Source organism: Marmota monax, unplaced genomic scaffold, assembly GCF_021218885.2.
Source record: "Marmota monax isolate L192 unplaced genomic scaffold, Marmota_monax_Labrador192_F-V1.1 WCK01_AAM20220418_F8-fsc00405, whole genome shotgun sequence".
Classification (NCBI taxonomy): Eukaryota; Metazoa; Chordata; class Mammalia; order Rodentia; family Sciuridae; genus Marmota; species Marmota monax.
In genome coordinates, this window is record NW_026694917.1 from 564,962 (window position 1) to 592,145 (window position 27,184).

The 27,184-nt window shown below is 38.8% G+C and overlaps 1 protein-coding gene across 3 annotated transcripts in view; it reads right to left on the minus strand.

Annotated features, from left to right (window-relative positions):
* Window positions 1-8,119: 8,119 nt before the first annotated feature.
* The window catches only part of LOC124081071 (cytochrome P450 3A9-like), a 51,338-nt gene continuing 32,273 nt past the window's right edge, over window positions 8,120-27,184 (minus strand). For 2 of the 3 annotated variants that reach the window (XM_058573558.1, XM_046427203.2), the window contains one exon: window positions 8,120-8,685. In XM_058573558.1, the coding sequence (XP_058429541.1) occupies window positions 8,590-8,685 (96 nt within the window). In that variant the 3' untranslated portion in view covers window positions 8,120-8,589. Of the gene's footprint in view, window positions 8,686-26,190; window positions 26,236-27,184 lie in introns of those variants that run through there. The other variant, XM_058573559.1, reaches the window with a different exon arrangement.

A 27,184-nucleotide genomic window follows, 5' to 3' on the forward strand; every position in this document is an offset into this window, starting at 1 on the left:
GGCAAAATTTTGCAAGCAATGAGCTATAACATCTTTAGTTTTTTCTCTGGCATGAAGGGAGCCCATCAAAAATCCGGAAGAAGTATCAATTGTAACATGCAAATATTTTAATTTTCCAAATTCTGGCAAGTGTGTGACATCCATCTGCCAAATATGGTTAGGTGTCAGTCCTCTAGGATTGACTCCAAGATTAACTTGTGGTAAAAAGGTCACACAATTTTGACATTCTTTTATTATTTGTCTAGCTTGTTCCTTAGTTATTTTAAAATGCTTTTGTAAAGTATTAGCATTGACATGGAACTTTTTATGAAAATTTATAGCTTCTTCTAGTGTAGAGAAAATATGTATGTCATGTGTAGTTTTATCTGCTAAATCATTGCCCAAACTAAGGGCTCCAGGCAATCCTGTATGTGCCCTGATATGTCCTATAAAGAATGGATCTTTTCTGTCCCAGATTAGACTTTGTATAGTGGAAAGCAAAGAGAAAACAGTAGAGGAAGGGGAAATCCTACCAGCATCTTCAAGGGACACTAGAGCGTTAACTATATACTGACTATCGGAAAATAAATTAAATACAGAATCTTTCAACATCACAAAAGCTTGTAATACTGCATTAAGCTCTACCTTTTGAGCTGATTGTTTGGGTACTAAAAATGTAAAAGTTTGATCAGGGGTAACTATTGCTGCTGTACCATTATTTGATCCATCAGTGAATATATTTGGAGCATTCATGATAGGTGTTTTTCTTGTCATTTTTGGAAAAATTACAGGATGCGATGACCAAAAAGACAATAAAGGATTAGATGGTAAGTGGTTATCAAATGAAACATTAGATTTGCACATGATTATTGCCCAAGTATTTAACTCATTAGCTAACTCATCAATTTGATTCATAGTATATGGAGTAATAATTTTATTGGGAGAAATTCCAAACACTCCCTTTGCTGCTTTTATTCCTTTGAGTATTAATTGTCCTACAGCCTCAGGATACCTAGTAAGAATAGTGTTAGGAGAATAAGATAAATGTATCCATAATAATGGACCTTCTTGCCAAAATACTCCTGTAGGAATATTTTTTGTTTGTAGTACAATAAATAATAAAGGCAAACTTATATCAATTCTATCCAAATGCATATTTTCCATATATGTTTCAATGATTTTTAATGCCTTTCTTGCTTCAGGCATTAACATTCGGGGTGAATTTGGATCTGATGGACCTTTTAGGATATCAAATAAAGGTCCCAACTCTCCTGTTGGTATACCTAAATAAGGCCTTATCCAATTTATGTCTCCTAATAACTTTTGAAAGTCATTAAGTGATTTGAGTTGATCTGCTCGTATTTGAATTTTTGGTGGATGGACCATGGTTCAGGATAATAGAACTCCTAAATAATTAATTGGAAAATTTAATTGTACTTTATCTATTACTATCTCTAGATTATAATTTTTTAATAAGTTTGTAAGTGTGGCATACTATTCTAGCAATGTGTTTTTATCTTTGTGTGCCAATAATACATCATCCATATAGTGAAATATTTGTAGTTCAGGATTTTGATTTCTAAGTGGCTGGATTGCTTTGTTAACATAAATTTGACACATAGTTGGGCTGTTAGCCATCCCTTGAGGGAGTACTTTCCATTCATATCTCTGATCAGGACCTTCAGGATTCAGTGCAGGGATAGTAAATGCAAAACCTGGACTATCCTCAGGATGAATTGGGATTGAAAAAAACAATCTTTAATATCTATAACTAAAACATACCAGGTTTTTGGCAAAGCAGACAACTGAGGAATCCCTGATTGAGCAGGTCCCATAATAACCATCTCATTATTAATGGCTCTTAAATCTTGCAATAATCTCCATTTACCAGATTTCTTTTTGATGACAAAAATGGGAGTATTATGGGGAGATACAGAAGGTTGTATATGTCCTTCCGCTAATTGTTGTTTGACCAGGTCATGGGCTGCTTGTATCTTTTCTTTAGTCAGGGGCCACTGAGGAACCCATACAGGTCTTTCTGATTTCCAAGTAATTTTTATTGTCTCAGTGGCCCTTTCTGAAAATCCAACCCATGTCTGTCTGTTCCTTGATCTATTTGTATTGGTGCTGCTATACCTTGTTCTTGTTTTTCTAATCTTTTTCCTTTCCTAAAACCTTGTCTAGTCATAATAGTGGGTGCATTTTGGTTGATGTTATTTGTTAATGTCAAACCTAATTGATCTAGGACATCTCGTCCCCATAAATTTACTGGAAGATGATCCAATACATATGGCTGTATAGTTCCTTCACATCCTTCAGGATCCTTCCAATCAAATACCATCGCACTTGTATGGGGATTACTTATCACTCCTAGGCCTCGAAGCATTTGAGTGGCTTGTTTAATGCTCAATGTTTTGGCCATTCTTGACAAGAGATGATGCTAAGGTCTGCACCTGTATCCAGTAGCCCACTAAATTCATGTCCTTGAATATTTAATTTTAGCATGGAGCAAGAATCTAAATTGAAAGAAAGCATAGCCTAATCTACACCTGTGGAGCCTAATCCTCTGGAACCTCTTTCTACAGTACGACTGGAAAATTTATCATGTAGGCTGGGTATTAATAATAACTGTGCTATTCTATCTCCTGGTGAAATTACTGATATACCCTTTGGAGAACTGGCTATAATTTTTATTTCACCTTCATAATTGGGATCAATTACCCCATTACTTATCATAAGTCCTTTTAGAGTAGAAGAACTGCATCCTAACAATAAGCCTACAGTTCCTTGTGGAAGAGGTCCTTTTACTCCTGTGGAAATGATTTGAACTCCCATCTCTGGAGTTAGTACTGCTCTGGTGGAGGCACAGATATCCAATCCTGCACTTCCTCTGGTTTGTCTAGTGAGTGATCTAATGGATAATGTGTCCTGGGCACTACCCTGATGATGTTGCTGGGTTCCTCCAGTGCCCCGTATATTTGTGGTCATGGGTCCCAGAGTATTGGGCCCCCCTGTCCATTTTTTGGCAATGGAGCCTGATGCCTTTCTCCATGATATCGTGGGTAAACTCCTCGTCCTTTTCTGTTTTTGGATAATGGAGTACCCTCTATGGTGGTTTGAGAATGGCATTCATTAGCCCTATGTCTCCCTCTATGGCATCGTGGGCAAATACCCGGTATTCTACTCCTTTGATACCTAGTTTTGTTAAACCCTCCTTCTATGGGGCAATTCCTTTTAAAATGTCCTGTTTGTTCACAATTGTAGCATGTTTTTGGCCTGGCATCTAAAACCTGTTGTACTGCAGCTGCCAAGACTTGCCCTTGTTCATTAATGTGTCTACATAATTTAATATATGTGTTTAAAATCTTCATGTTTCCATGGTCTAATGACTTCTCTGCACCAATGATTTGCTTGCTCATAACCCAGTTGTTTTATTAATGGCATTTCTTGTTCTGTATCCCTAAAAACTCTGGAAGCTGTCTGAATAAGCCTATCTACAATTTCAGCGTAAGATTCATAAGCTCCTTGTATTACCTTAGATAATTGACCTTGTAAATCTCATTGTCCTTATAAAGTCTTCCATGCCCTAACCGCATCTACAGCAATTTGTAAGTTAATGGCAGGATCATATGCAATTTGTTGCTGCTGACCCTCAAAAGGTCCCTTTCCTAACAACATACCTAGATTTCTCTGAGGTTAACTGGCTGCTGCATTTCACCTAGCCGTCTCCTTGCAAAATTCCTCATTGGCAACCTTCCATAATAGGTATTGTCCTTCATTTAGCACAGCTTTACAAATATTAGTCCAATCTGCTGGTGTCGTGTTCAAGTTGGTAATGGATTCAACCATGCTTACAGTGAAGGTTGCTTGAGGAACATAGGTTGTTACAGCCTCTTTTAGCTGCTTCACTGTTTTGAAATCTAAAGCATGGTGAATTCTCTGCCCTCCTGCCTGCTCAAATACAGGGCATGCTAATGTTTGAGGTCCTGTCTCAGGATCCCATCTATCAAGTACGGGGGATGGGGACCTCCCAGCATATGGAGGTGGAGCTCTTGGTTGGACACTTATGCCCTATGATGATAGAAAGGTGTTAGTAGCAGTCTCCTGTTGTAACTTTTCCCCTGATGGATTTTTCTGCTCTTAACTTTCTTCTTCTTTCTGACTATCCCAAGAGGCCTCCTCTTTTACTTGATGTAAGATGTCTTCTCCTAGACTAAGCAAACAAGATTGTACCAACATTCATAATGGTAATGTGCCAACTGGCAGAGTTCCTGGTCTTTCCTTTTGAATCTTTTTTAAATCTTCACCATGATGGTTCCATTGTGATGTATTTAATAACCCCTCTTTAATGAACCATGGGCTACACCTTTGTAACATCTTAAAGTATGCCCTAACTGTTCTTGATTTTACTGAGATGCCTCCTTCCTCTAGCACTTTACTTAATGCCCTTTCGGTTTGGTTCTTATTAATTTTTAATTCCATATTTCCGTGATGAAGATACCCCTCACTAAGATAATGCAAAACAAAACCGAGACTAAATGAAACAAAAATGGAACAGAAATTCATTATATCAGCCTTTCTTTCCTCCTGAAATGTCCATCCGTCCTTTCTCCCTATCTGTTCCTCAGACGCAAATAGTTTTTCCTCAGATGTGAGTGGTTTTTCTTCCATCTCACCCATCTCCATGGAAAGGCAACTTAAAACAAAAGCAAAACAAAATGAAAGAAGAATCTTAAAATGGCTACCCATCCTCTCGCCCTGCCCTCAGGGGCGAGCAGTTTACCTTATCACTTACCCTCAGCCGTTCCCCATGCTGGCCACCAAATGCCGCAGTCTGGCTGGGCACAATTCATGAGCCACTTGTCAAGCAGAAGCGAAATTTATTTTTAGAACACACACACCGCACCACGCAGCTCTTCAGGAATTCCATCAGAGCCCAACTGCCACCACCCACTTCCGGCGAGCCTCTCAACCCCCCACTCCTCCCAGTCTTGAGGTCGACTGGCTGGGTCATGTTGGCGGAGCCAAAAGAGTCCCCCACTGAGCAGCTCTGTGGTCTGAAAGGGCAGGGAAATACCCCACTGAGCATCACCGCAGAGGAGCCAATCAGCTGGAAGTTTGCTGGGGCTGCTGTGAGCCAATCAGCTGGAAGTTTGCTGGGGCCACTTCGGCTGTGGCTCTCAACAGTGCTGTTTTTCATTTCCTATTCTTGTAGTGTTTTGCTCAAACTGCTTTGCAGTGCTGGTTTTCTGGCTGCGAATTCTTTTAACTTTTGTTTATCGTGAAATATTTTAATTTCATTGTCAAACCTGAAGCTTAATTTTGCTGGATACAATATTCTTGGATGGAATCCATTATTTTTCAGCATTTGAAATACGTTGTTCCAGGATCTTCTTGCTTTCAACGTCTGTGATGAAAAATCAGTCATTAACCTAATTGGTCTACCCCTGAATGTAATCTGCCTCCTTTCTCTTGTAGATTTTAATATTCTCTCCTTGTTCTGTATGCTAGATATCTTCATAATAATCTGTCTTGGAGTTGGTCTATTACAGTTTTGTATGTTTGGGGTCCTGTAGGCTTCCAGGATTTGGCAGTTCATTCCATCTTTCATGTCTGGAAAGTTTTATATAATTATTTCATTCAACAGATTGTTCATTCCTTTGGTTTGGACCTCTATACCTTCGTCTATCACAATGACTCTTAAGTTTGTTTTTTTATGACATCCCATATCTCTTGGATGTTTTGCTCGTGGTTTCTTACCAGCCTTTCTACATTGACTATACTCTTTTCGAGTTGATAAACTTTGTCTTCATTATCTGATGTTCTGACTTCTATTTGATCTAGTCTATTTGTAATATCTCATTTGAGTTTTTGATTTGGTTTATGGTTTCCTGCATTTCTAGGATTACTGTTTCATTTTTCTAAAATCTCTATCTCCTGGTAGGGTTCATTTTTTGCTTCTTCAGTCTTCTTATGTAATTCATTTTCAAAGTATTCTTTCATTGTTTGGACTTGCTGTCTAATGACTTCTTTAAGATTCCATTCCATCTAAGTCAGGTATGCCTTGAGTTCTTTCTCTGTCCATTTTTTTGGATGCCTCTAGGTTCTCCTGTAAATTTAAGTTGTCCTGCATTGTTTGTAATCCTTTTTTCCCTTGTTTTTTCATGGTGTTCACGTTACTTTCCAGCTCTGTTTAACAGGTGTGTTTCCGTTTTCTCCTCTAAATTCGTTTTGGTTTTGTGTATCTCTGTGGTCTCTCCTTTGTGGTGGGAGACTATGTCTAGAGATGTTGGGCTTTATTGTAATTTAAAGCTGATTCATTCATTTCATAAAAGGCTTATGGATTCTGTAGGCATATAGTGATCTGTTGTTTGGTCTTAGGACTTTATGTTTAGGTTGGGTGCTATGATGGTATGAAGTTTAGTATGTCTTGGCTACTTTGGAAGATTGCTCTACTGAAGGGGGATATTAACAGGTGAATGGATCTGGGTATTTGGTAATAGCTAGGTACTTAGGAGCCCTATAGGCAGCCTCAGAACATTCACCTATTTGCATTTAGAAAATTACACTTAATGAAAGTTGTAGTGCTTGGGATGAAAGTTAGGGGGAAGGGTAAGAAAGTTCTTAAGGAGAAAGAGGGAGAGAAAAATAGGTAGCATAAAGGAGAATGGAATGAACAATAAAAATTGAAAAGGGAAAAGAAAAAAAAAAGATAAATGAAGTCTTAGAGTTCTATTTTCTTCTCTTCCGGTAGGTGGAGCTGTGCCCTCTGAGCTGAGCTTCTGCCCTCTATGTGCCGGCAGCAATCCCTGTAAGGTGGCTCCTCTTCCCCTACTGGGTGTCTCTCCAATCCTGTTAGTCCAGAGCCGTTTCTCTTCTCTGCCCCCCCCCTTCTTCCTGCCAGTCAGCCAGGCCCCGCTCACTGGAGGTGATCTCCACAGATTTAGTTACACTTGCAGCCCCCCTAAGTGCCCTATTTCCGGAATGACTGAGCACTCTCTCTGTTTGCCATTCACCCAGACCCCAAGGTTGTGGAGTGGGTGATCTGGGAACCATCAGCTTAATTTGCCTGGACTCCTTCGGTGACCATGCCCCTGGGAGCTGGCGGCTAAGGCCTTGGGTGTTGCTGCTGGTGGTAGGGGGAGTTGGGGGTCAGAAGTCCCCTCTGCTTCCCTTGGCCCCTACAGTCACGCCCATGGAGCTCTGGGGCAAGATTTTTGAGGTTTCCCAGCTGTATGTATCTGGTGGGTATGGGAGTCACACAACTGTTGAAGCGATTTCACTGGGAAGGGATCCTGTCTGTCGAACACTGGTGAAGTCAGCTCTCTGCTATGGTGGGCCCAGACTCCTTACCAGAGTGTCTGATGGGAGGGATGGGTCTGGCCTGTCTCTGCTCTGTCCCAGACTCGGTTTCAGTTTTTGGTCCGCTGTTTCATGAAGGCTTGGTTAGCAACCTCTTCAAAGGGTCTCTACGCCACACACGGTATCAGGCAGTGCTGAAATACCTCCTTCTGCGCTGGTCTCCATAAAGCAGCAGCCCGCACCTCCACGCAGGGTGGCTGAGATTCACCTGTTCGGGGCAAGCTGTCACCTCCAAAAATCCCAAACTCCCCACCTAGGTCTCACTTCAGTGGAATTTTGATAGGAGTTTCTCAGCAGGCAGAATCTGAATGTTCTGATGTGTCTAGGTGTCCACGTGGCTGAGGAGGTACTGAAAGTGCTGCTTCCCCGCCCGCCACCATATTGAGTCCCCGATGACTATCAACCATTTTCTAATTCAATGCTCATTGTGCTTGTTATCATGTTGGGAATTGAAGATGGACTACAAATATGTTTCTTGCTTTCCAGAATCAATAAGGGAGACAGGATGGGAATATGAAATCTAAACTAGAGATACAGTAATAACTACCTCAGTAGAGTGTTACAAATTATGTGCTTCAAAAATTACAGAAGGACACTATGAATATACTTTTCCAGCAATGCAAAAATTCACAGTAGGTTAACTGTATCTATCTTACTATTTAATTTGAATTTCTGAAAAAGCTCCATGTAGTCAGTGATTGTGATGATCAAAAGATTGAGTTTGACTTTCACTGATTCAGTACTATACATCCCCTTAAATGTGCATAGAGGCTTCAGATAAATTTTATAAGGATATATTTATTGACTTTCTAATTATAAAACTTATCACAGCATATTTCAAAGAACACATCATATATCAATGTCACTACAAAAGCCACCACAACCACCCTCATTTTCATTAAAAATTGTTGACAAATTTGGTGATAATTATTGATTCTCTGATCAGAGCTCAGGAGGAGCTGCCAGTACTAACTGGTAGTGAGAGGAGAGAGCCCATTAGACCAAGAAAGGGTGAGTCTTCACGTGTGGCACTGAGATGGACACCTACTTTCCATCACAAATTAGAGAATATTCCTCTGCACAGACCCTGAGCAAGGTCAGCAAAGGTTCAGCATCCCTTGTCATTCATCAATTGAGGAATATAGAGTCTACCTTTATTTTGAGTTTTCTTCACAAAATAAATTTTTGTTCTCTGATGTTCTGTGTCCCCGTCTCCAAGAGGAACCATGCAAAAATTCTAAGGGAAGTTCAGGCTCCACTAATTGTCCCATCTCTGCACAAAACCTTCAGAATAATGGGCTTTTCAGGTTGAAGAAGTACTACATTGCCTAATTTCAGAGGAATCTGTAACATATAGCCAAGCACATGGAGAATGAAGCACAATGAATGAAGCAACAGCAACCGCAGCAGCAAAGTAGAGAAGATACATTAAGTACAGTCATGCTTTACAAACATGAAAACTACTTTTAGTATCATGTATCTTGAACTCCTCCTACTCCTTCTCTAACATGTGTTATGATGAGATAGTAAAATTATTCAATTATGTGAAAAAGAATTTCATGAATATCTCTTATTCTAGGCCTGAGACAAAATGAGATTGACTTATTCACTTTATTGATAAAATTGTAAATAAAGGACTGGAGTAGTGGCTTAGTGGTAGAGCATTTCCCTAGCATGTGAGGCACTGGGTTCAATTCTTAGCACCACATATAAATAAATAAAATAAAGGTCCATCAATTAAACAAAAAAATAATTTTAAGAAAATTGTAAATTAAAAAAACAAGTTTCAAAAATTTAAAATAGATTCCTACACATTAAGACAAACTTTTAGAGAACTGTGGAAAGTTAATTTTGTGCCTGCTGAAACTTAACAAAGAACCCTGAGGAGGTTTTATGTACTTCAGTGTCTTGAGCAGTCTTCAACTTCCAAAGGGTCTGTTCACTTCTTCCAGTTGAACTCAATCTGTAGAATGATGGAAGTGGTCTTAATTCCTTAAGAAAATTATGCTTTGCTTTGCTCTTTGGGAATCTCCTCTTAGCTTCTAAGCACAGTGCAAATGGGGAACTTCTGAAACCTTCAGTGTTTTGACTAAATCCTCATGCCATTTCCAGAATCACTCCACAGGGCTTGGGAGATCTCCAACAGAGTAAACTTTTGCTCTCAGTAAGAAGCAAATTATTGTTTAGATTGAGAAGACCAGCCTGGAGAAGACAGAGCTTGCAGAAAGTATCTGCCCCATTCCTGGTGTGTCAGAGGACCCCTTCATATCTAGCCAAATGGTCCTAAAACCATCTCTATCCTCCTCTCCCATACAGATGGTCCACTGAGAAGGAAAAGTTGTATTAAACCCACAAGTCCTGGAGGTGACTATCAATAGGGAGGTTTTATAAGTTCTGCTTAGGAGAGCTTCACTCAAACATCATAATCCTGTGGTCACCACATCTCACAACTGTGCACAGGGTATCTCCAGGAGACTTTACACTATGCCCAAGTTCACAGTCCACACATACACATGTCACACTAATCTGCATTGAGTCCATGTTTTTTATACTTTGGTCTCCATAAAGCCACAGACTTAGGGTCCCCACAGTGAAGAACTCTAAATTCTCAAAGACGGTGCAAAAGAGACTCATTGGACTACAGATCTAAGAATTAAATGATAAATGAACATATTTTTTCTGTGACTAGGTCCCTATGTTTGGAAAAACATCTTCAAGTAAAACATATATATGAAAATCATCTACTGATCTGTTTTCTTACAAGGTTGGAAGGAGAAGTTCTGCATTACTCTGGCAAGAGCAAGTTTTCTATTCATGAGAACAAACCTCATGCCAATGCAGTTTTGGGGGCCATTTCCAAAGGGCATGTACACATAAGGATCGATGCTGTCCTTGTTCTTCTTTCTGAACCTGGTTCCACAATAGATGACAAATCAACAAAACATTAAAACCACAACAGTTACTTGTTTCAAAGTGTCCCTTAGACACCCCCAAGCAATGGTGTAAAAGAGGCTTTTCTGGGTTGATTTTTATTGAAATCCAGCTGTGGTTTTGCTGTGAGAATTGTTAAGCTATGGAATTTTTTCCCCCACCCTCCTCCCTTAAACTATAGGATCTTTCAGTTATTTTGAGATGAGATTAATGCTGTTTAAAAGGAATCATGGTAAATTGAGACAGTAAAGGAAACAACACCCACAAAAAATATAAGACATATAAAGCATAAACACATAAAATGAAATGAGATAGTGGTTTTGTCAGTTATGGCACATTATATAAAATTTGAAAACACACACACACACACGCATACACACAAACAGTCATGGTGCCATATCTGAAGAGGATTGGTTTCAGCATCTGGCCACTACAAAATCTTGGATGATGATGTCTCTTATAAAAATAATGGGGAAATATTTGTATACCCTAAGCACATACTGAAATATATATTAAATCATCTCTGGATTGCATATAATAACTAATAAATGTAAATACTCTATAAACACTTATTGTATTAGACAGTCTATAGGGAAATGACAAGAAAAAAATGTTTATATTTAGTTGAAATCATAGATGCAAAACCTGTACATACAGAGTGTCATCAAGAGATAATGGAGAATTTACAGCTTATTGTTAAACATTTGTTCAAAATCAAATAAATATGATACAATCTAGTTTTGCAAGAAATTTATATTTATACAGAAATATGTTTATGAGAACATAATCACATTATTAACTTGTGATTATTTAAAGAATTTGAGATACTGGATGGATATAGCATCCTTTTTTTCCTTGTCACAAATTTATACCATTTTGCAAGTAAATGTCATGTTTGTAACATGAAGACAGCTTAAAATAAAAAAGACATACATTAAAATGATTGCACAGATACCTGTATGTTACATCTGGTTGGATAGATACAAGGATATGCTTGAATAAGCCTAGCCCAGTTTGTTCCCTTTCCCGGGGTCCCTGTACCTTTCAGGGTGGAACTCCTCAGTCTCTGGCCATTACTTTGGGCCTCAATGAACAACAAAGATTGGTATCATCACCAGTGTCCCCTTACTAATGAATACTCCATTGATTTCAATATCTTTCTTACAGATTCTGTCAAGTCTGGCACCAATTGGGTACAACCTGAGAGTTTCATTTACCACCATGTCCAGGTACTCCATCTGCATCAGAGTATCATAGGTAACAGGTGCCTGAAGAAAAAAAAAGAAATTTGGGGGAATTAAGGTTTGAAACTAACTTTAAACTCAATCTATGTATTATTAAAGTGTTAGAAGATCCAAAAATATACTCAGAATGATGAAGGAGAGTAGTGCTTACAATTGACCTAGCATTGTAATAAAAATCATGCCCATTTGACAACCATGTCCATGGCCCTTTGAGTAGTGCAGGGTAGTTATGTACATAAGAGACCTTTGGGACAATCCCACATTCAGTGTGTAATATCCTCAGCAGCATCATGTACTACTTTTTCTCATGTGAGGAAAAGTGACTAATAGCACCATAGAGAGAATATGACAATTACACTCAGCCAAAATATGTGAAAGTCACTGTCACCTTTCACTAGAAAACTCATGTATCTATTTCAAGTAAATAGAACATAGAAAAAAGGAAATAACCATTCTACACCAGTTTGTAGTTGAATAATCCTGCTTTGGGAATTTTATATATATCATAGAGATAACACAACATCATGTAAAAATGTTGGGAGAAACTGGTAACTTCCACCCTAATACCACCAAAAAAAAAGGCTAAGATTGGATGGCACCATGTCACACAATTTCAGTTCCAGAGAACATTGTACGGAGGACAGGAAGCCACTCTCAGCCCCACCCTCTGTTGCTGGACCAGTCTCCTGGTTGTTCTTCATGGCTTCATTGTGAGCTCTGAAGAAGAGGTTTTGTGCCCACTTCACTGCCAAACCAGCCATGCCAGCCCCAGAGACCAGGTGTCTTCATATCCAATAGACTCTCTGTTTAGGCAGAAGTGTGAGGACAACAGGCACAACATGTGACTAATGCCTGTGTGTCACTGGAGAGGACACAAGGTGGAGATAAAGAGTTTGGCTCAGGAGCCAGAAAACCTGACTCATCCCCTGGTTGATTCTCTCTAATACATGACTAGAGTGTGAAGCTGTGTGGAGCAGAGCACAGTCGGCCTGCCCACCAAGCCCAGGCTCACTCAGCAGATAGCCAGGCAGGAGCTCCTGCCACAGATCAACAGAGCCAATGATCTGGACACTTGAGTGACACATGCTTACACTTCCTAGGTGTCATCATGGTAACTGGTAATGGGTACAACTGAAATTTCATTCTTTTCAAAATTCCTTGTAGTTTTGGGAATAACATTTTCCCCAAAATACTGTTCTCCTTCATTTGTCTCTTTAGATCCTTTCCAAATAGAGCTGGTAAAAAGAATCAGTGACTGTATTTTGGACAAAGCCTCCTAGGAAGGGATGAGGAGGCAGTCTTGTTGAGGCTCCACCTCTCTCCTCCCTCTCCAGGTACCATCTTCTCACTTTATTGGGCAAAGCCGCATCAATCTCCTGCTGCAGTTTGGTCTGGACATCAGGATGGGTGGCCAGTTCATAAAAATGGAAGAAAGAGCACTGCTAGTGGTTTCATAGCCAGCAAAAATGAAAATAATTGATTGGGCCACAAGCTCCAGATCAGACATGGCTAATGGAAGAGGAAACAAAATTTAGGTAAATCCAGCAAATCACAACATCAGAGTTTAGACAAAGAGAAATCCCATTAAAACCCACAGATCACTAGGCAGGACCATGGAAAAGCAATTCAGGGTCATCTCAGAGTGGTTTTCACTCTCGTGTCTATCTGATAGGGGAGACAAAAGAAAACTTTTTTAAATCCAGTTTTCCTGAGGTCTACACCACTCTTGGACTTGGCTACTAACTGTACCATTCTCAGCACCACCAAAGATAGGTAACTTCCAGAAGCACCATTTCTTTCTAAGATACACAGTATGATCAATATGTCCCTTAGCTTATCATAAATCAACTTTGTAATAGTAAAAAAGCAGATGATATTCTCATTCAGGACAATTTTAAATTATTCTAGGTAACATATAGCTTGAAATACTGATTTGATTGTTTGTAATACTAAGGTTTCAGTGTGTGGGAAATTGAAGAATCTTTCATCTAAACATGTTGGAGGAAATGTAAGGAAATATTGGGCAGCAAAGAGAGTGTTGCTACTCAAAGCCTGGTCCATGGACAAGCAGCATCAACAGCATTTGGGAAATTATTAGAAACACAGAATCTCAAACCCACCCTAGAACTACCAAGTCAAAATGTGAACTTTCATAAAATGTGGTGATTCTTGTGTATATCTTCCCCTGAGAAGTAGGGCTCATGGCAGTGAGAGGCATCAGGTAATAAAAGACCTGGGGCACTTCTCTTCGAAATGGATCATCTCAGAATACACAGAAATTACATAGTAACACACAATGTTAGAAGAGTAGTGACTGACACTAATCTAATGAATGTCATTAAAGTCACAAAAGAAAACTGTCAATAGAGCGGCAGTGGGCATGACATGTGGTGAAAAAAGTAGGGTCCATTTAGTAAAACACAACACTTATTCAGTCACGACTAAATATCACCTTCCTTAGTACATGCCCTCTCTCTGCTCTTATTCATGCACACCAAACAGCTCTTCCATCTTGATTTTTCTCTTGACAGGAGCTAAGCACGAGCATGAAATTAACTCATTTATCTTGGAATGCATCAGGACGTTTAGATACCTGGGGCCCTGAAATAAACATGGTCCCTATGCCAAACATGCAATTCAAGATTAAAAAAAAAGAATACAGAAAAAAAGTGTTGGAAAGGTCTACAGAGTTTGCATTTACTGATATTTTTTTCTATGATGTTTTTCTATGATGATGTCATGAGAAAATCTAATTATGAAATCTTTTATCGCAGTGAGTTTGAACCCCATGAAATAGGACTATAAAGTCAAGGTTTGGGCCAGGTGCAGTGGCACACATCTGTAATCCTAGTGGGAGGCTGAGGCAACAGGATCACGCATCCAAAGCCAACCTCAGCAACAGCAAGGTGCTATACAACTCAATGAGACCCTATCTCTAAATAAAATACAAAGTAGGGCTGAAGATGTGGCTCAGTGGTTGAGCACCCCTGAGTTCAATCCCTGATACCCCACTCCCCAACACCAAAAAAATAAAAAATAAAGTCAAGTTTTGAAGCTCGGATGTTTGCATTCATAGCTACCAGCCATATGTGAATGTTTAAATTTTAATTAATTAAAAGTCAGTGCACTTCAGTTCCTCAGTGGCACTAGCCACATGTCAAATGGTCAGTAGGCACATGTGTTTGGTGGTTATTATTTTGAAACAGTTGTAAATTATAGACCATTTCCATCATCACAGAGAGCTGAATAGAAATGGGTAGATACATATAGGATAGATGAATGTATGTATATATGTATGTATGTATGTATGTATGTATGTATATGCACATGTGAAGACAAAAATATGTATACTGGGAGGGCTGTAGTTATGGCTCAGTGGTAGAATGCTTGCCTCACATGTGCAAGGCCCTAGGTTCCATCCTCAGCACCACATAAAAATAAATAAATAAAATGAACATATTGTGTTTGTCTACAACCAAAAAATGAATATTTAAAAAAAATATGTACACTGGGGCTGGGTTTGTGGCTCAGTGGAAAAGCACTCACCTAACTCATGTGAGGCACTGGGTTTAATCCTCAGCACCACATAAAAATAAAATAAAAGTATTGTGTACACCTAAAACTAAAAAATAAAGATATTTTTTAAAAAATATGTACACTGGCAGGCTGTAGTAAGCCCAACCCTCATTCTAGAATTAATTGTTCAACATTCAGGAATTTTTATCATATGATTGTCAAGACACTAGGTACCCCAAATTAGAACTGCAATGGGAGTATTTGTGTCACAGAAATAAGCTCTAAATTAGGAAATTTCCTTTGAAGGAGAGAGAAAAATAGTTTATATCACTGGATGTGAGTAGATACAGAAGTATTTCTTTCCTCTGCTTCATGTAGAAGTATTTCATGTTAATAATCTTGTCTGCTGAGAGTATCTAAAAGCAAAAATCCACAAGATGATCACAGATTTTGATTTCTAAATTCCATTAATTACTAAATAAATAAATAAAACACTAAGATCCATGGAAAAATCACCAATTCCAAAGTTGTCAGGAGAAACAGAGCAGAAACCTAGAATATCTTAAATCAGAAAGCAAGAAAATACTTGGAAAATAAATGAAAAGGGCACAGAATACACTGTATGTTCCTATAATGTGGATACATGTCGGAGAATGTACAAGACCTAGAGCAAACCCTAAGGAAGTCTGTGGACTTTGAATGATAGAAGTGTGTCAATACAGGTTCCTGAACTGTGACAAATGTAACTCTCTGGTGGTGGACATTAAGAGTGAAGCAGTGTATTCAAGACTACATGGAGAACCTCTATGTTTTCAGCTCAATATTGATATGGATGTATAATTTCTCAGAATAAATAGAAGCTACTTTTTAAACAATCACAAGGAAAGGTGACAAGAATAATAGAGGACTCAAGAGCCTACATGAAAGGGGTTCCAGTGGACAAATAAGGGAGAAATTGAGCATCAAATAAAAAATATTAAGAAAATAAGTTGAATAAAAATACCATGCTAGTGAAAGAAATACTTGTTTATATCAGCTTCAACATTGAACATGGCTCTAGGTGTGCTTCCAGAAAGTTCCTCAGGCTACTGTATATAACATCCAAGCATGGCCTTTCTGCAACTTGGTAGAAATGCTCTTCTTCCTGGAAAACCTGCTGAACATTTCGAGAACAACCTTTCCCACTGAGTTTCCCCATCAGTAGACAAGGTAGCAACCTTGGTAACCTTTTTGAGATTCCACATCTTTGGAATTCTGATAATTTATCATAAGCTGAATAAAATCCACCCAAAACTAGAAACAGAGTGATTTCAAAGATAGAATGTTAATTATGAAATCAGAAATAAATTAAGAGTGCAGAACTTATCTACCCTTCTGAGTCTATGACTTCTTTAAGTACAGAAGGCCAGCTGGAGTTTCCTAAGTCATCAGTGAAAAAAGCATCCATCTACAAACTTTGGAGAGTAGGACATTTCCCTGAGTGAAAACAGGCTGTGATGTCTGTTGGGATTTACCCCAGGTCCAAAGACTAACCTCCTCATCCCCCTAAAAGAGCTGCCCAATGGTGAGTCCTACTGACTCACATGATCCTTACCTACCAATCAAAAGCACCCCATGCCAGCTGTCAAAATCATTAAACTGTTAAACTGTTTCGACTGTCAGACCATCCCCAGCTCTATAAATATGCAGAGCTGCCTCAATAAACGGGCATTTTTTCAGATGGCAAGCATTGATCTTTCTTTCAATGTCCAATAGCTACTGGTCTTTGCTCTCCCTTCTTGTGAGCTCCTGTGGATTCTGAACACAGCCTCCTGGCCAGAGAGTGGCCAGTTTTGTCTCCTGTTACATTTGTTTGCTCAGGGAGAAGTCCTGGACTGCAATATTTTGTTTTACTGCCTTAATTCTTCACCAAAGATGCCACAGATTTCTAGAGCTCATCATCAGATTTTGGGCAAGCTTCTTGAAAGATCCCACCATGCTTGAGGATATAAACTTTGTACTGACACCTGGAGGGCCCATCCTGGCTCCCTGGCCTGCACATATCCTTGTGCTGGCCTTCGTACATGAAAAAAAAAATCTTCACCTAAAGAACCCCATGCCTGCTCCATGAGGGGCCAGACAGTTCCAGCTAGCCTGAGGATGCCTTCTGTGGAGAGTTTGTGAAGTGAGAGGTTTGGAAATGCAATGTTTCTTTGCCAATATAAAATCTGATGAAATTAAAGCACCAGGAAAAAAATTATGTTGAAATTTTATCTATTGAAGAGAAGGGATATAATTTTTTCCTCTATTTAAAAAATCATTTCAACTGATATATAAAAACATTAAGCTACACATATTAACAAGGTACCTGATTACTTTGATATATGTATATGCTGTTTGATGTGTATGTCAGTTTAGACACATCTTTAATTGCATTTATCATTTCCTGATGATGGATATTTTCAAAATCTATTTGGCTCAATTAATAGGAACAATTTTAAAATAGTGCAGCAATAAACATGGGAGAACATATCTCTCTTTGACATATTGATTTCACTTCATGTGGCTAGATACCCAGTAGTGAGATTGTTGGTCATATGGTGGGTCTGTATTTGATTTCTGAAGGCAGTCCTCACAGTTTTCCATAAAGGCTGTCCTAATTTACATTCTACTCATCAATGTACAAGGACTCCTTTTTAGAGAAATAAAGAAATAAATTAAAACGGGGTAGAGGCTGTGCACTGGAGAGAAGGTGAGGCCAAGAGTTTTTGGGTCATCAGAGACTGAGAAAAGTCAAAAGTATGACATTCTTGGCCAAGAACCTTGACACCTGGCGAAATATGGGACCCCTGGCAGGAGGAGCCTCTAAAAGCTTTATGATAATTAATTCCCAGTAATAGCTCTGGGCTGGCATTGTCCTCTTGCCCTGGAGTACCTCATCCAACAAGTCTACCCAAGGGAAGTTTCCAAAATACTCACCCCCACATTTTCCCATACTTTACATGACATTGGGGGTCATATTGCCAAAAACCCTGGGAGGAGAAACAAGATAATTTATATTGTTATATTGAAAATATATAACCTTGCTTGTAATTGAAGAACCAATGATTCCAATCCCTTGAAATCAGGCTGGAATATGGTCCATCACTGGCAGTTAGAGGGAAGCTCTTATTCTAAGACATCCAAAGGAAAAGAGGAGAAAATAAATGAGATATTAGAAAAGGAAAATTAGAGTCCATCTTGAATTTTCTTGAAGTGTTGTACATATTGAAAAAATTATCCTCTTTCTTTTTTGAGACCCTATATTGCTTTAGCTGTCCTTGAATTTGTGATTCTCCTGCCTCAGCCTCCAGAGTGGTTGGGACTACAGGTGTGTGCCACTGATTGGCCAATTGTCCTTGAGTATGAATATGAAGCAAGCCTGGCTTTCTGTATCATTTTCTCATGTGCATGGACTGTTTCTGAAATCCTGCCAACTTTGAATCATTCCCTTCACCTGGATGTGAAAAAACCAAAGCTGAGAGAAATTGAGTGGGTTTCCCAGGGACATTCATAAGTACACTTCACTCATTTTTTCCCCAGATCTTTTTCATTTCTTTCATGAATCCTTCTAGAATACTTGGGAAATTAGGAAGTTCAAGGCACCAGTCGCCTCTAAGTTGACCATGTTGATGTGATTAGTTTAGCTGGCTTTTTCACTACTGTGACCCTGACAAGAACCATGTAGAAAATTAAGATTTACTGGGCCCACAGTTTCAGAGGTCTCAGTTCATACACAGCTTCCTCTGTTGCTGTGGTCTGAGGTGAGGCAGAATAACATGGCAGAAGAGTGTGACAGAATAAAGCAGCTCAGGACATGGCACAAGGAAGCAGACAGAGACTCCACTAACCAGGGACAAAATGTATGCCCTGAAGCCAGGTCCCAGTGACCCACCTCTTCCCCCAACAACCTGCTTACAGTTGCCCCCAGTTAATCCTTACTGAGGAAATAGTGTAGAGGAGATTAAGGCTTTCACAATTCAATCACTTTATTTCTGAACTTTCTTGCATTGACTCACATATGAGCTTATGGGGGACACCACAACCATAACAGTGATTCTCATGCATGTTTGGAGTGAGAAAGAATGAGTGAGGATTGACAAAATGGAGTCACCTTCCAGTTTTCCAACTCAATGAGGAAAAGATGGGGAGATGCCACTTCTACCCATGGGAGTCAATAAATTAAGTACTTGCTCTAAGTTTTTGCTTCTAACACTTAAAAAGAAATCTTCTTGTTGCTCTGTTTCAGGGATGATGTTTTCATGAAGCAAGGGGAGACCCCAATTATGTAGACCTTACAGCCTGTCTAATAAACAGTTTATCTAGGAAGTGTGAAGATTCAATGATTGTTTTTCCAAAGGGAACAGCAGTATGGAATTCTCAGGTGGTCATTAGGTCTCTGAATAGTAGAAATAGAATCTAATTAAGAAGCCCTAGTCTTTGGAATGGATTATGTAAGTAGAGAGCAGTGTATCCTCTGACCATCTGGATTAGAGCTCATGAATTTCTATCCAGTATCCCTGAGTCAAATACCTAACCGGGTTAAACACAAATGCAAGCCATAAATTCACATTTCTTTTTGAACACTCCATTCAGTTGACTTAAATTTTAATAATTTTTTAAATCATCTGATTTCTGTTCACTTTATATCACTAAATATGACCTTGTTGAAAAACAATACGCATCTTGTGGTTAATTATGTGAAGTTCATAGATAAGAGCTGTCTTATCTCTTTCATATTTTTTCGCTTCTAAGACTAACAGATAGGGTGTTATCTTTGAAGGATAATTTAAAAAATGCAGAATGCTTTTGTTTCATCTCTCAAATCCTCTACATGTACCTTCAGTAGTAAAACTTGGGTAGTGCCATGGAAATAACCACAAATTTAGACATTAAGAAATTATGCATGTGCAAATTATCAAACTATGAATACTTGCGTTGCTCAAGAAACTGTAGTTTCAAATATATACATGAACAGTTTTTTTAAAAATTTTATTTATTTATTTATTTATTTAAAATTTTTATTGTTGGTTGTTCAAAACATTACATAGTTCTTGAAATATCATATTTCACACTTTGATTCAAGTGGGTTATGAACTCCCATTTTTACCCCGTATACAGTTTGCAGAATCACATCAGTTACACATCCATTGATTTACATACTGCTATACTAGTGTCTGTTGTATTCTGCTGCCTTTCCTATCCTCTACTATCCCCCCTCCCCTCCCCTCCCCTCCCCTCTTCTCTCTCTATCCCCTCTACTGACATTCATTTCTCCCCCTTGTATTTTTTTCCCTTTCCCCTCACTTCCTCTTGTATGTACTTTTGTATAACCCTGAGGGTCTCCTTCCATTTCCATGCAATTTCCCTTCTCTATCCCTTTCCCTCCCACCTCTCATCCCTGTTTAATGTTAATCTTCTTCTCATGCTCTTCGTCCCTACTCTGTTCTTAGTTACTCTCCTTATATCAAAGAAGACATTTGGCATTTGTTTTTTAGGGATTGGCTAGCTTCACTTAGCATAATCTGCTCTAATGCCATCCATTTCCCTGCAAATTCTATGATTTTGTCATTTTTTAATGCAGAGTAATACTCCATTGTGTATAAATGCCACATTTTTTTATCCATTCGTCTATTGAAGGGCATCTAGGTTGGTTCCACAGTCTTGCTATTGTGAATTGTGCTGCTATGAACATCGATGTAGCAGTGTCCCTGTAGCATGCTCTTTTTAGGTCTTTAGGGAATAGACCGAGAAGGGGAATAGCTGGGTCAAATGGTGGCTCCATTCCCAGCTTTCCAAGAAATCTCCATACTGCTTTCCAAATTGGCTGCACCAATTTGCAGTCCCACCAGCAATGTACAAGTGTACCCTTTTCCCCACATCCTCGCCAGCACTTGTTGTTGTTTGACTTCATAATGGCTGCCAATCTTACTGGAGTGAGATGGTATCTTAGGGTGGTTTTGAATTGCATTTCTCTGACTGCTAGAGATGGTGAGCATTTTTTCATGTACTTGTTGATTGATTGTATGTCCTCCTCTGAGAAGTGTCTGTTCAGGTCCTTGGCCCATTTGTTGATTGGGTTGTTTGTTCTCTTATTGTCTAATTTTTTGAGTTCTTTGTATACTCTGGATATTAGAGCTCTATCTGAAGTGTGAGGAGTAAAGATTTGTTCCCAGGATGTAGGCTCTCTATTTACCTCTCTTATTGTTTCTTTTGCTGAGAAAAAACTTTTTAGTTTGAGTAAGTCCCATTTGTTGATTCTAGTTATTAACTTTTGTGCTATGGGTGTCCTATTGAGGAATTTGGAGCCCGACCCCACAGTATGTAGATCGTAGCCAACTTTTTCTTCTATCAGACGGCGTGTCTCTGATTTGATATCAAGCTCCTTGATCCATTTTGAATTCACTTTTGTGCATGGCGAGAGAAAGGGATTCAGTTTCATTTTGTTGCATATGGATTTCCAGTTTTCCCAGCACCATTTGTTGAAGATGCTATCCTTCCTCCATTGCATGCTTTTAGCCCCTTTATCAAATATAAGATAGTTGTAGTTTTGTGGATTGGTTTCTGTGTCCTCTATTCTGTACCATTGGTCCACCCGCCTGTTTTGGTACCAGTACCATGCTGTTTTTGTTACTATTGCTCTGTAGTATAGTTTGAAGTCTGGTATCGCTATACCGCCTGATTCACACTTCCTGCTTAGCATTGTTTTTGCTATTCTGGGTCTTTTATTTTTCCATATGAATTTCATGATTGCTTTCTCTATTTCTACAAGAAATGCTGTTGGGATTTTGATTGGCATTGCATTAAACCTATAGAGAACTTTTGGTAATATCGCCATTTTGATAATGTTAGTTCTGCCTATCCATGAACAGGGTATATTTTTCCATCTTCTAAGATCTTCTTCTATTTCTCTCTTTAGGGTTCTGTAGTTTTCATTGTATAAGTCTTTCACCTCTTTTGTTAGGTTGATTCCCAAGTATTTTTTTTTTTTTGAGGATATTGTGAATGGAGTGGTTGTCCTCATTTCCATTTCAGGGGATTTGTCGCTGATATACAGGAATGCCTTTGATTTATGCGTGTTGATTTTATATCCTGCCACTTTGCTGAATTCATTTATTAGCTCTAATAGTTTCTTTGTAGACCCTTTTGGGTCTGCTAGGTATAGAATCATGTCATCTGCAAATAGTGATAATTTAAGTTCTTCTTTTCCTATTTTGATGCCTTTAATTTCTTTCGTCTGTCTAATTGCTCTGGCCAGTGTTTCGAGAACTATGTTGAACAGAAGTGGTGAGAGAGGGCATCCCTGTCTTGTTCCAGATTTTAGAGGGAATGCCTTCAATTTTTCTCCATTCAGAATGATGCTAGCCTGAGGCTTAGCATAGATTGCTTTTACAATATTGAGGTATGTTCCTGTTATCCCTAGTTTTTCTAGAGTTTTGAACATAAAGGGATGCTGTAGTTTGTCGAATGCTTTTTCCGCATCTATCGAGATGATCATATGGTTCTTATTTTTAAGTCTATTGATGTGGTGAATAACATTTATTGATTTCTGTATACTGAACCAGCCTTGCATCCCAGGGATGAATCCTACTTGATCATGGTGCACAATTTTTTGGATATGTTTTTGTATCCGATTCGCCAGAATTTTATTGAGGATTTTTGCATCTAGGTTCATTAGAGATATTGGTCTGTAGTTTTCTTTCTTTGAGGTGTCTTTGTCTGGTTTCGGAATCAGGTTGATGTTGGCCTCATAGAATAAATTTGGCAGAGCTCCCTCTTTTTCTATTTCCTGAAATAGCTTGAAAAGTATTGGTATTAGTTCCTCTTTAAAGGTTTTGTAAAACTCTGCTGTATACCCATACGGTCCTGGGCTTTTCTTAGTTGGTATTCTTTTGATTGTTTCTTCTATTTCCACAATTGATATTGGTCTGTTTAGGTTGTCTTTATCCTCCTGACTCAATCTGGGCAGATCCTATGACTTAAGAAATTTATCGATGCCTTCACTATCTTCTAATGTATTGGAGTACAAGGATTCAAAATAATTTCTGATTATCTTCTGTATTTCTGAAGTGTCTGTTGTGATATTGCCTTTTTCATCCTGTATTCTAGTAATTTGAGTTCTCTCTCTTCTTCTCTTTTTTAGCATGGCTAAGAGTCTGTCGATTTTGTTTATTTTTTCAAAGAACCAACTTTTAGTTTTGTCAATTTTTTCAATTGTTTCTTTTGTTTCAATTTCATTAATTTCAGCTCTGATTTTAATTATTTCTTGCCTTCTACTTCTTTTGCTGTTGTTTTGCTCTTCTTTTTCTAGGATTTTGAGATGAAGTATGAGATTATTTATTTGTTGGTTTTTTTTTCTTTTTTTAAGGAATGAACTCCAAGCAATGAATTTTCCTCTTAGAACTGCTTTCAATGTGTCCCATAGATTCTGATATGTTGTGTCTGTGTTTTCATTTATCTCTAAGAATTTTTTTTAATTTCCTCCTTGATGTCTTCTATAACCTATTGATCATTCAGTAACCTATTGTTCATTCTCCAAGCGATGCATGATTTTTCCTTCCTTCTTTTATCATTGATTTTCAGTTTCATTCCATTATGATCAGATAAGATGCATGGTATTATCTCTACTCCTTTATATTGTCTAAGAGTTGCCCTGTGACATAATATATGATCTATTTTTGAGAAGGATCCATGTGCTGCTGAGAAAAAAAGTGTAACTACTTGATGTTGGGTGGTATATTCTATATATGTCAATTAAGTCTAGGTTATTAATTGTGTTATTGAGTTCTATAGTTTCCTTATTCAACTTTTGTTTGGAAGATCTGTCCATTGGTGAGAGAGGTGTGTTGAAGTCTCCCATGATTATTGTATGGTGGTCTATTAGACTCTTGAACTTGAGAAGAGTTTGTTTGATGAACATATCTGCACCATTGTTTGGGGCATATATATTTATGATTTTTATGTCTTGTTGGTATATGGTTCCCTTGAGCAGTATGTAGTGTCCCTCTTTATCGCTTTTGATTAACTTGGGCTTGAAATCTATTTTTTTTTTGATATGAGTATGGACACTCCTGCTTGTTTCCGAAGTCCATATGAGTGATATAATTTTTCCCAACCTTTCACCTTCAGCCTATGTATGTCTTTTCCTATCAAATGCATCTCCTGTAGGCATCACATTGTTGGGTCTTGTTTTGTGATCCATTCTACTAGCCTGTGTCTCTTAATTGGTGAGTTTAAGCCATTAATATTTAGGGTTATTATTGAGATATGGGTTGTTCTTCCAGCCATATTTGTTTATTTATGTTACTAAACATGGTTTGTTTTCCTCTTTGATTATTTTCCCCCCCTTTACTGTCCTACCTCCCACTGTTGGTTTTCATTGTTATTTTCCATTTCCTCTTCCTGTAATGTTTTGCCAAGGATGTTTTGAAGAGATGGTTTTCTAGCTGCAAATTCTTTTAACTTTTGTTTTTCGTGGAAGGTTTTAATTTCATCTTCCATCCTGAAGCTTAATTTCGCTGGATACACAATTCTTGGTTGGAACCCATTTTCTTTCAGTGTTTGAAATATGTTATTCCAGGATCTTCTAGCTTTCAGAGTCTGTGTTGAAAGAGCAGCTGTTATCCTGATTGGCTTACCCCTAAATGTAATCTGCTTCCTTTCTCTTGTAGCTTTTAAAATTCTCTCCTTATTCTGTATGTTGGGCATCTTCATTATAATGTGTCTAGGTGTGGATCTCTTATGATTTTGCACATTCAGCGTCCTGTAGGCTTCTTGGATTTGGGATTCTCTCTCATTCTTCAACTCTGGGAAGTTTTCTCATATTATTTCATTGAATACATTGCTCATTCCTTTGGTTTGGACCTCTATACCTTCCTGTATCCCAATGACTCTTAAGTTTGGTCTCTTTATGTTATCCCATATTTCTTGGATGTTCTGCTCATGGTTTCTTAACAGTCTTGCTGAGCTGTCTATGTTCTTTTCAAGTTGAAGTACTTTATCTTCATTGTCTGATGTTCTATCTTCTAAGTGTTCTACTCTGCTGGTAGTATTCTCAATTGAGTTTTTAAGTTGGTTTATTGCTTCCTGCATTTCTAGGATTTCTGTTTGTTTGTTTTTTATAACCTCTATCTCCCTGTATAGTTGATCTTTTGCTTCTTGGATTTGTTTATGTAATTCATTGTCGAAGTGATCTTTCATTGTCTGATTTTGCTGTCTAATGTCTACCTTGAGACTCCAGATCATCTGAAGCATGTATATCCTGAATTCTTTATCTGACATTCCATCTGCTGCAGCTATTACCTCTTCTAAAGTTGAGTTGACCTGCATTGCTTGTGGTCCTTTCTTTCCTTGTCTTTTCATACTGCTCGCGTTTCTTTCTGCTTGGTGAAACTGTTGTGTTTTTGAAATTTTCCCCCTATATATTTATATTGCTCTTGTAAAGTTGAAAAGTCTCCCTTGCAGGGTCAGGCGGCAGCTGTGCTCCTCCTCCAATTGGGGTGATCTGTCTACCACTCTGAGAGGCCACTGGGCCTGTCCTGCCGGTCGGTCGCAGGTCTGTCTACCTTGCAGGCACGGGCAGCGGCTCTGCTCTGCCCCTACTCCAATTGGGGTGATGTGCCTACCATGTCTGCGGGTTGCTGGGCCTGTTCCGGGTGCGGGCAGCTGAACAGTTTTTTTTTTTTTTTTAAAAAGCTACTCATGAGATCTTGTTATGAATAGGAATGTTTGAATGTGCTTGACAAGTCTTCTCTTTCACAGATTTTTGCTCAAACACCAAGTACAATATAAACTTCCTGCAAATGTGCAAAGGCAAATTAAACATCCACTTTATGATATGAACAAGTCTGAACAACTTCATGAGCATCAAATGCAGGTGTACTACGGATCTGAGTATTTCCACTGAGGCTCTTGAAGAGTTGACAGGAGAGCCCCAGGGAAAACCTGGCCATGCTCAGGTTGGGGCTTGCACACTGTTTCAAAAAGGATGAGAGCTGGGATCTTCCTCCCAAAGAAGTGCATTTTTACCAATGATATTAAACTGGCATTTTCTTCTTGCCTAAGAAAAAGAGGGAACTCAACCATACTCACTTTGCAGTAGTTCAGAAGCATTCCAAAGAAAGGCAGAGGTGTTGTCCCAGAAATTCCCAGCTTCTCAAATAGCACATGTGAATTGGTCCCATTTCTATAAAGTGAGAGACAAACCAGGTCACTATGATTGTCATTCTATAAATAAGGGCCTGACAAGTCTCTGACTCAGAAACTGGACCAGACAATGAGGGAGGTAACATGTAGGTGATACATAACAAAAACTCCAACAGCACATTTGCTCCTTCCCAACTCCATTTAGAAAGCCCCAAAAGCACAATGATGAGCTAAGAGAAGTTGAGACTTCATGCCCCAATTCTTAGGTTCATACTCAATACACATTCCCAGACTTGAGTACTCCTGCAAGGTCCAGCCTGGCATTCTGCAAGGTTATTAAATTTGCATGGCTCTTTGGTATGTTGGCCCTTCCTTAATGAAGTATTTCCCAGTCTAAAGGGGGGGGGGTAATATTTTCATGTTTCTTTGATGAAAAGATTTTTGTTAATATAGTCCACTCAATCTCAGAGGGCCCACTGAGAGCCTCTGGTGACATTTTTTTTCTTACAACTTTTTCATAAAGCTTTTGGGCTTTTCCTTCTTTCCATGCCATGCTCCTGGTTCAGCATCCAGCCATTCTTTAAAATTGACTTCATATGGATCCTTGGAAGCAGTAATAATATTCTTCTGCTGAATGGCAAATGTAGCATTTTGAAACAATGGGACTTCTCCCTACCTCACACAAATGTGAGCCCTGTTGAGTGTCACCCAAGTCTGTTGTCATACAATCTGGTAGACTTGAGCCAGAGGGAAGGCTGAGTTCCCTATGTCCTCTGAGGGCTACAGCGAGGAATGAATGACTGAGGAATCATCTCCAGGCCATTCTCTCTCTCATTAAGTCTGTTCCTCCAGCTGGTGACGCTCAGATGGCAGTGCAAAGCCAGGCATGCTCATGTTCACCAAGGTGGCCAGTCACAACATAGTTTGTTTATTGCTCCTGTGCATCAACTCCCTTTGTATGAAAACCCACAAAGACTGGTGCTCTTTTG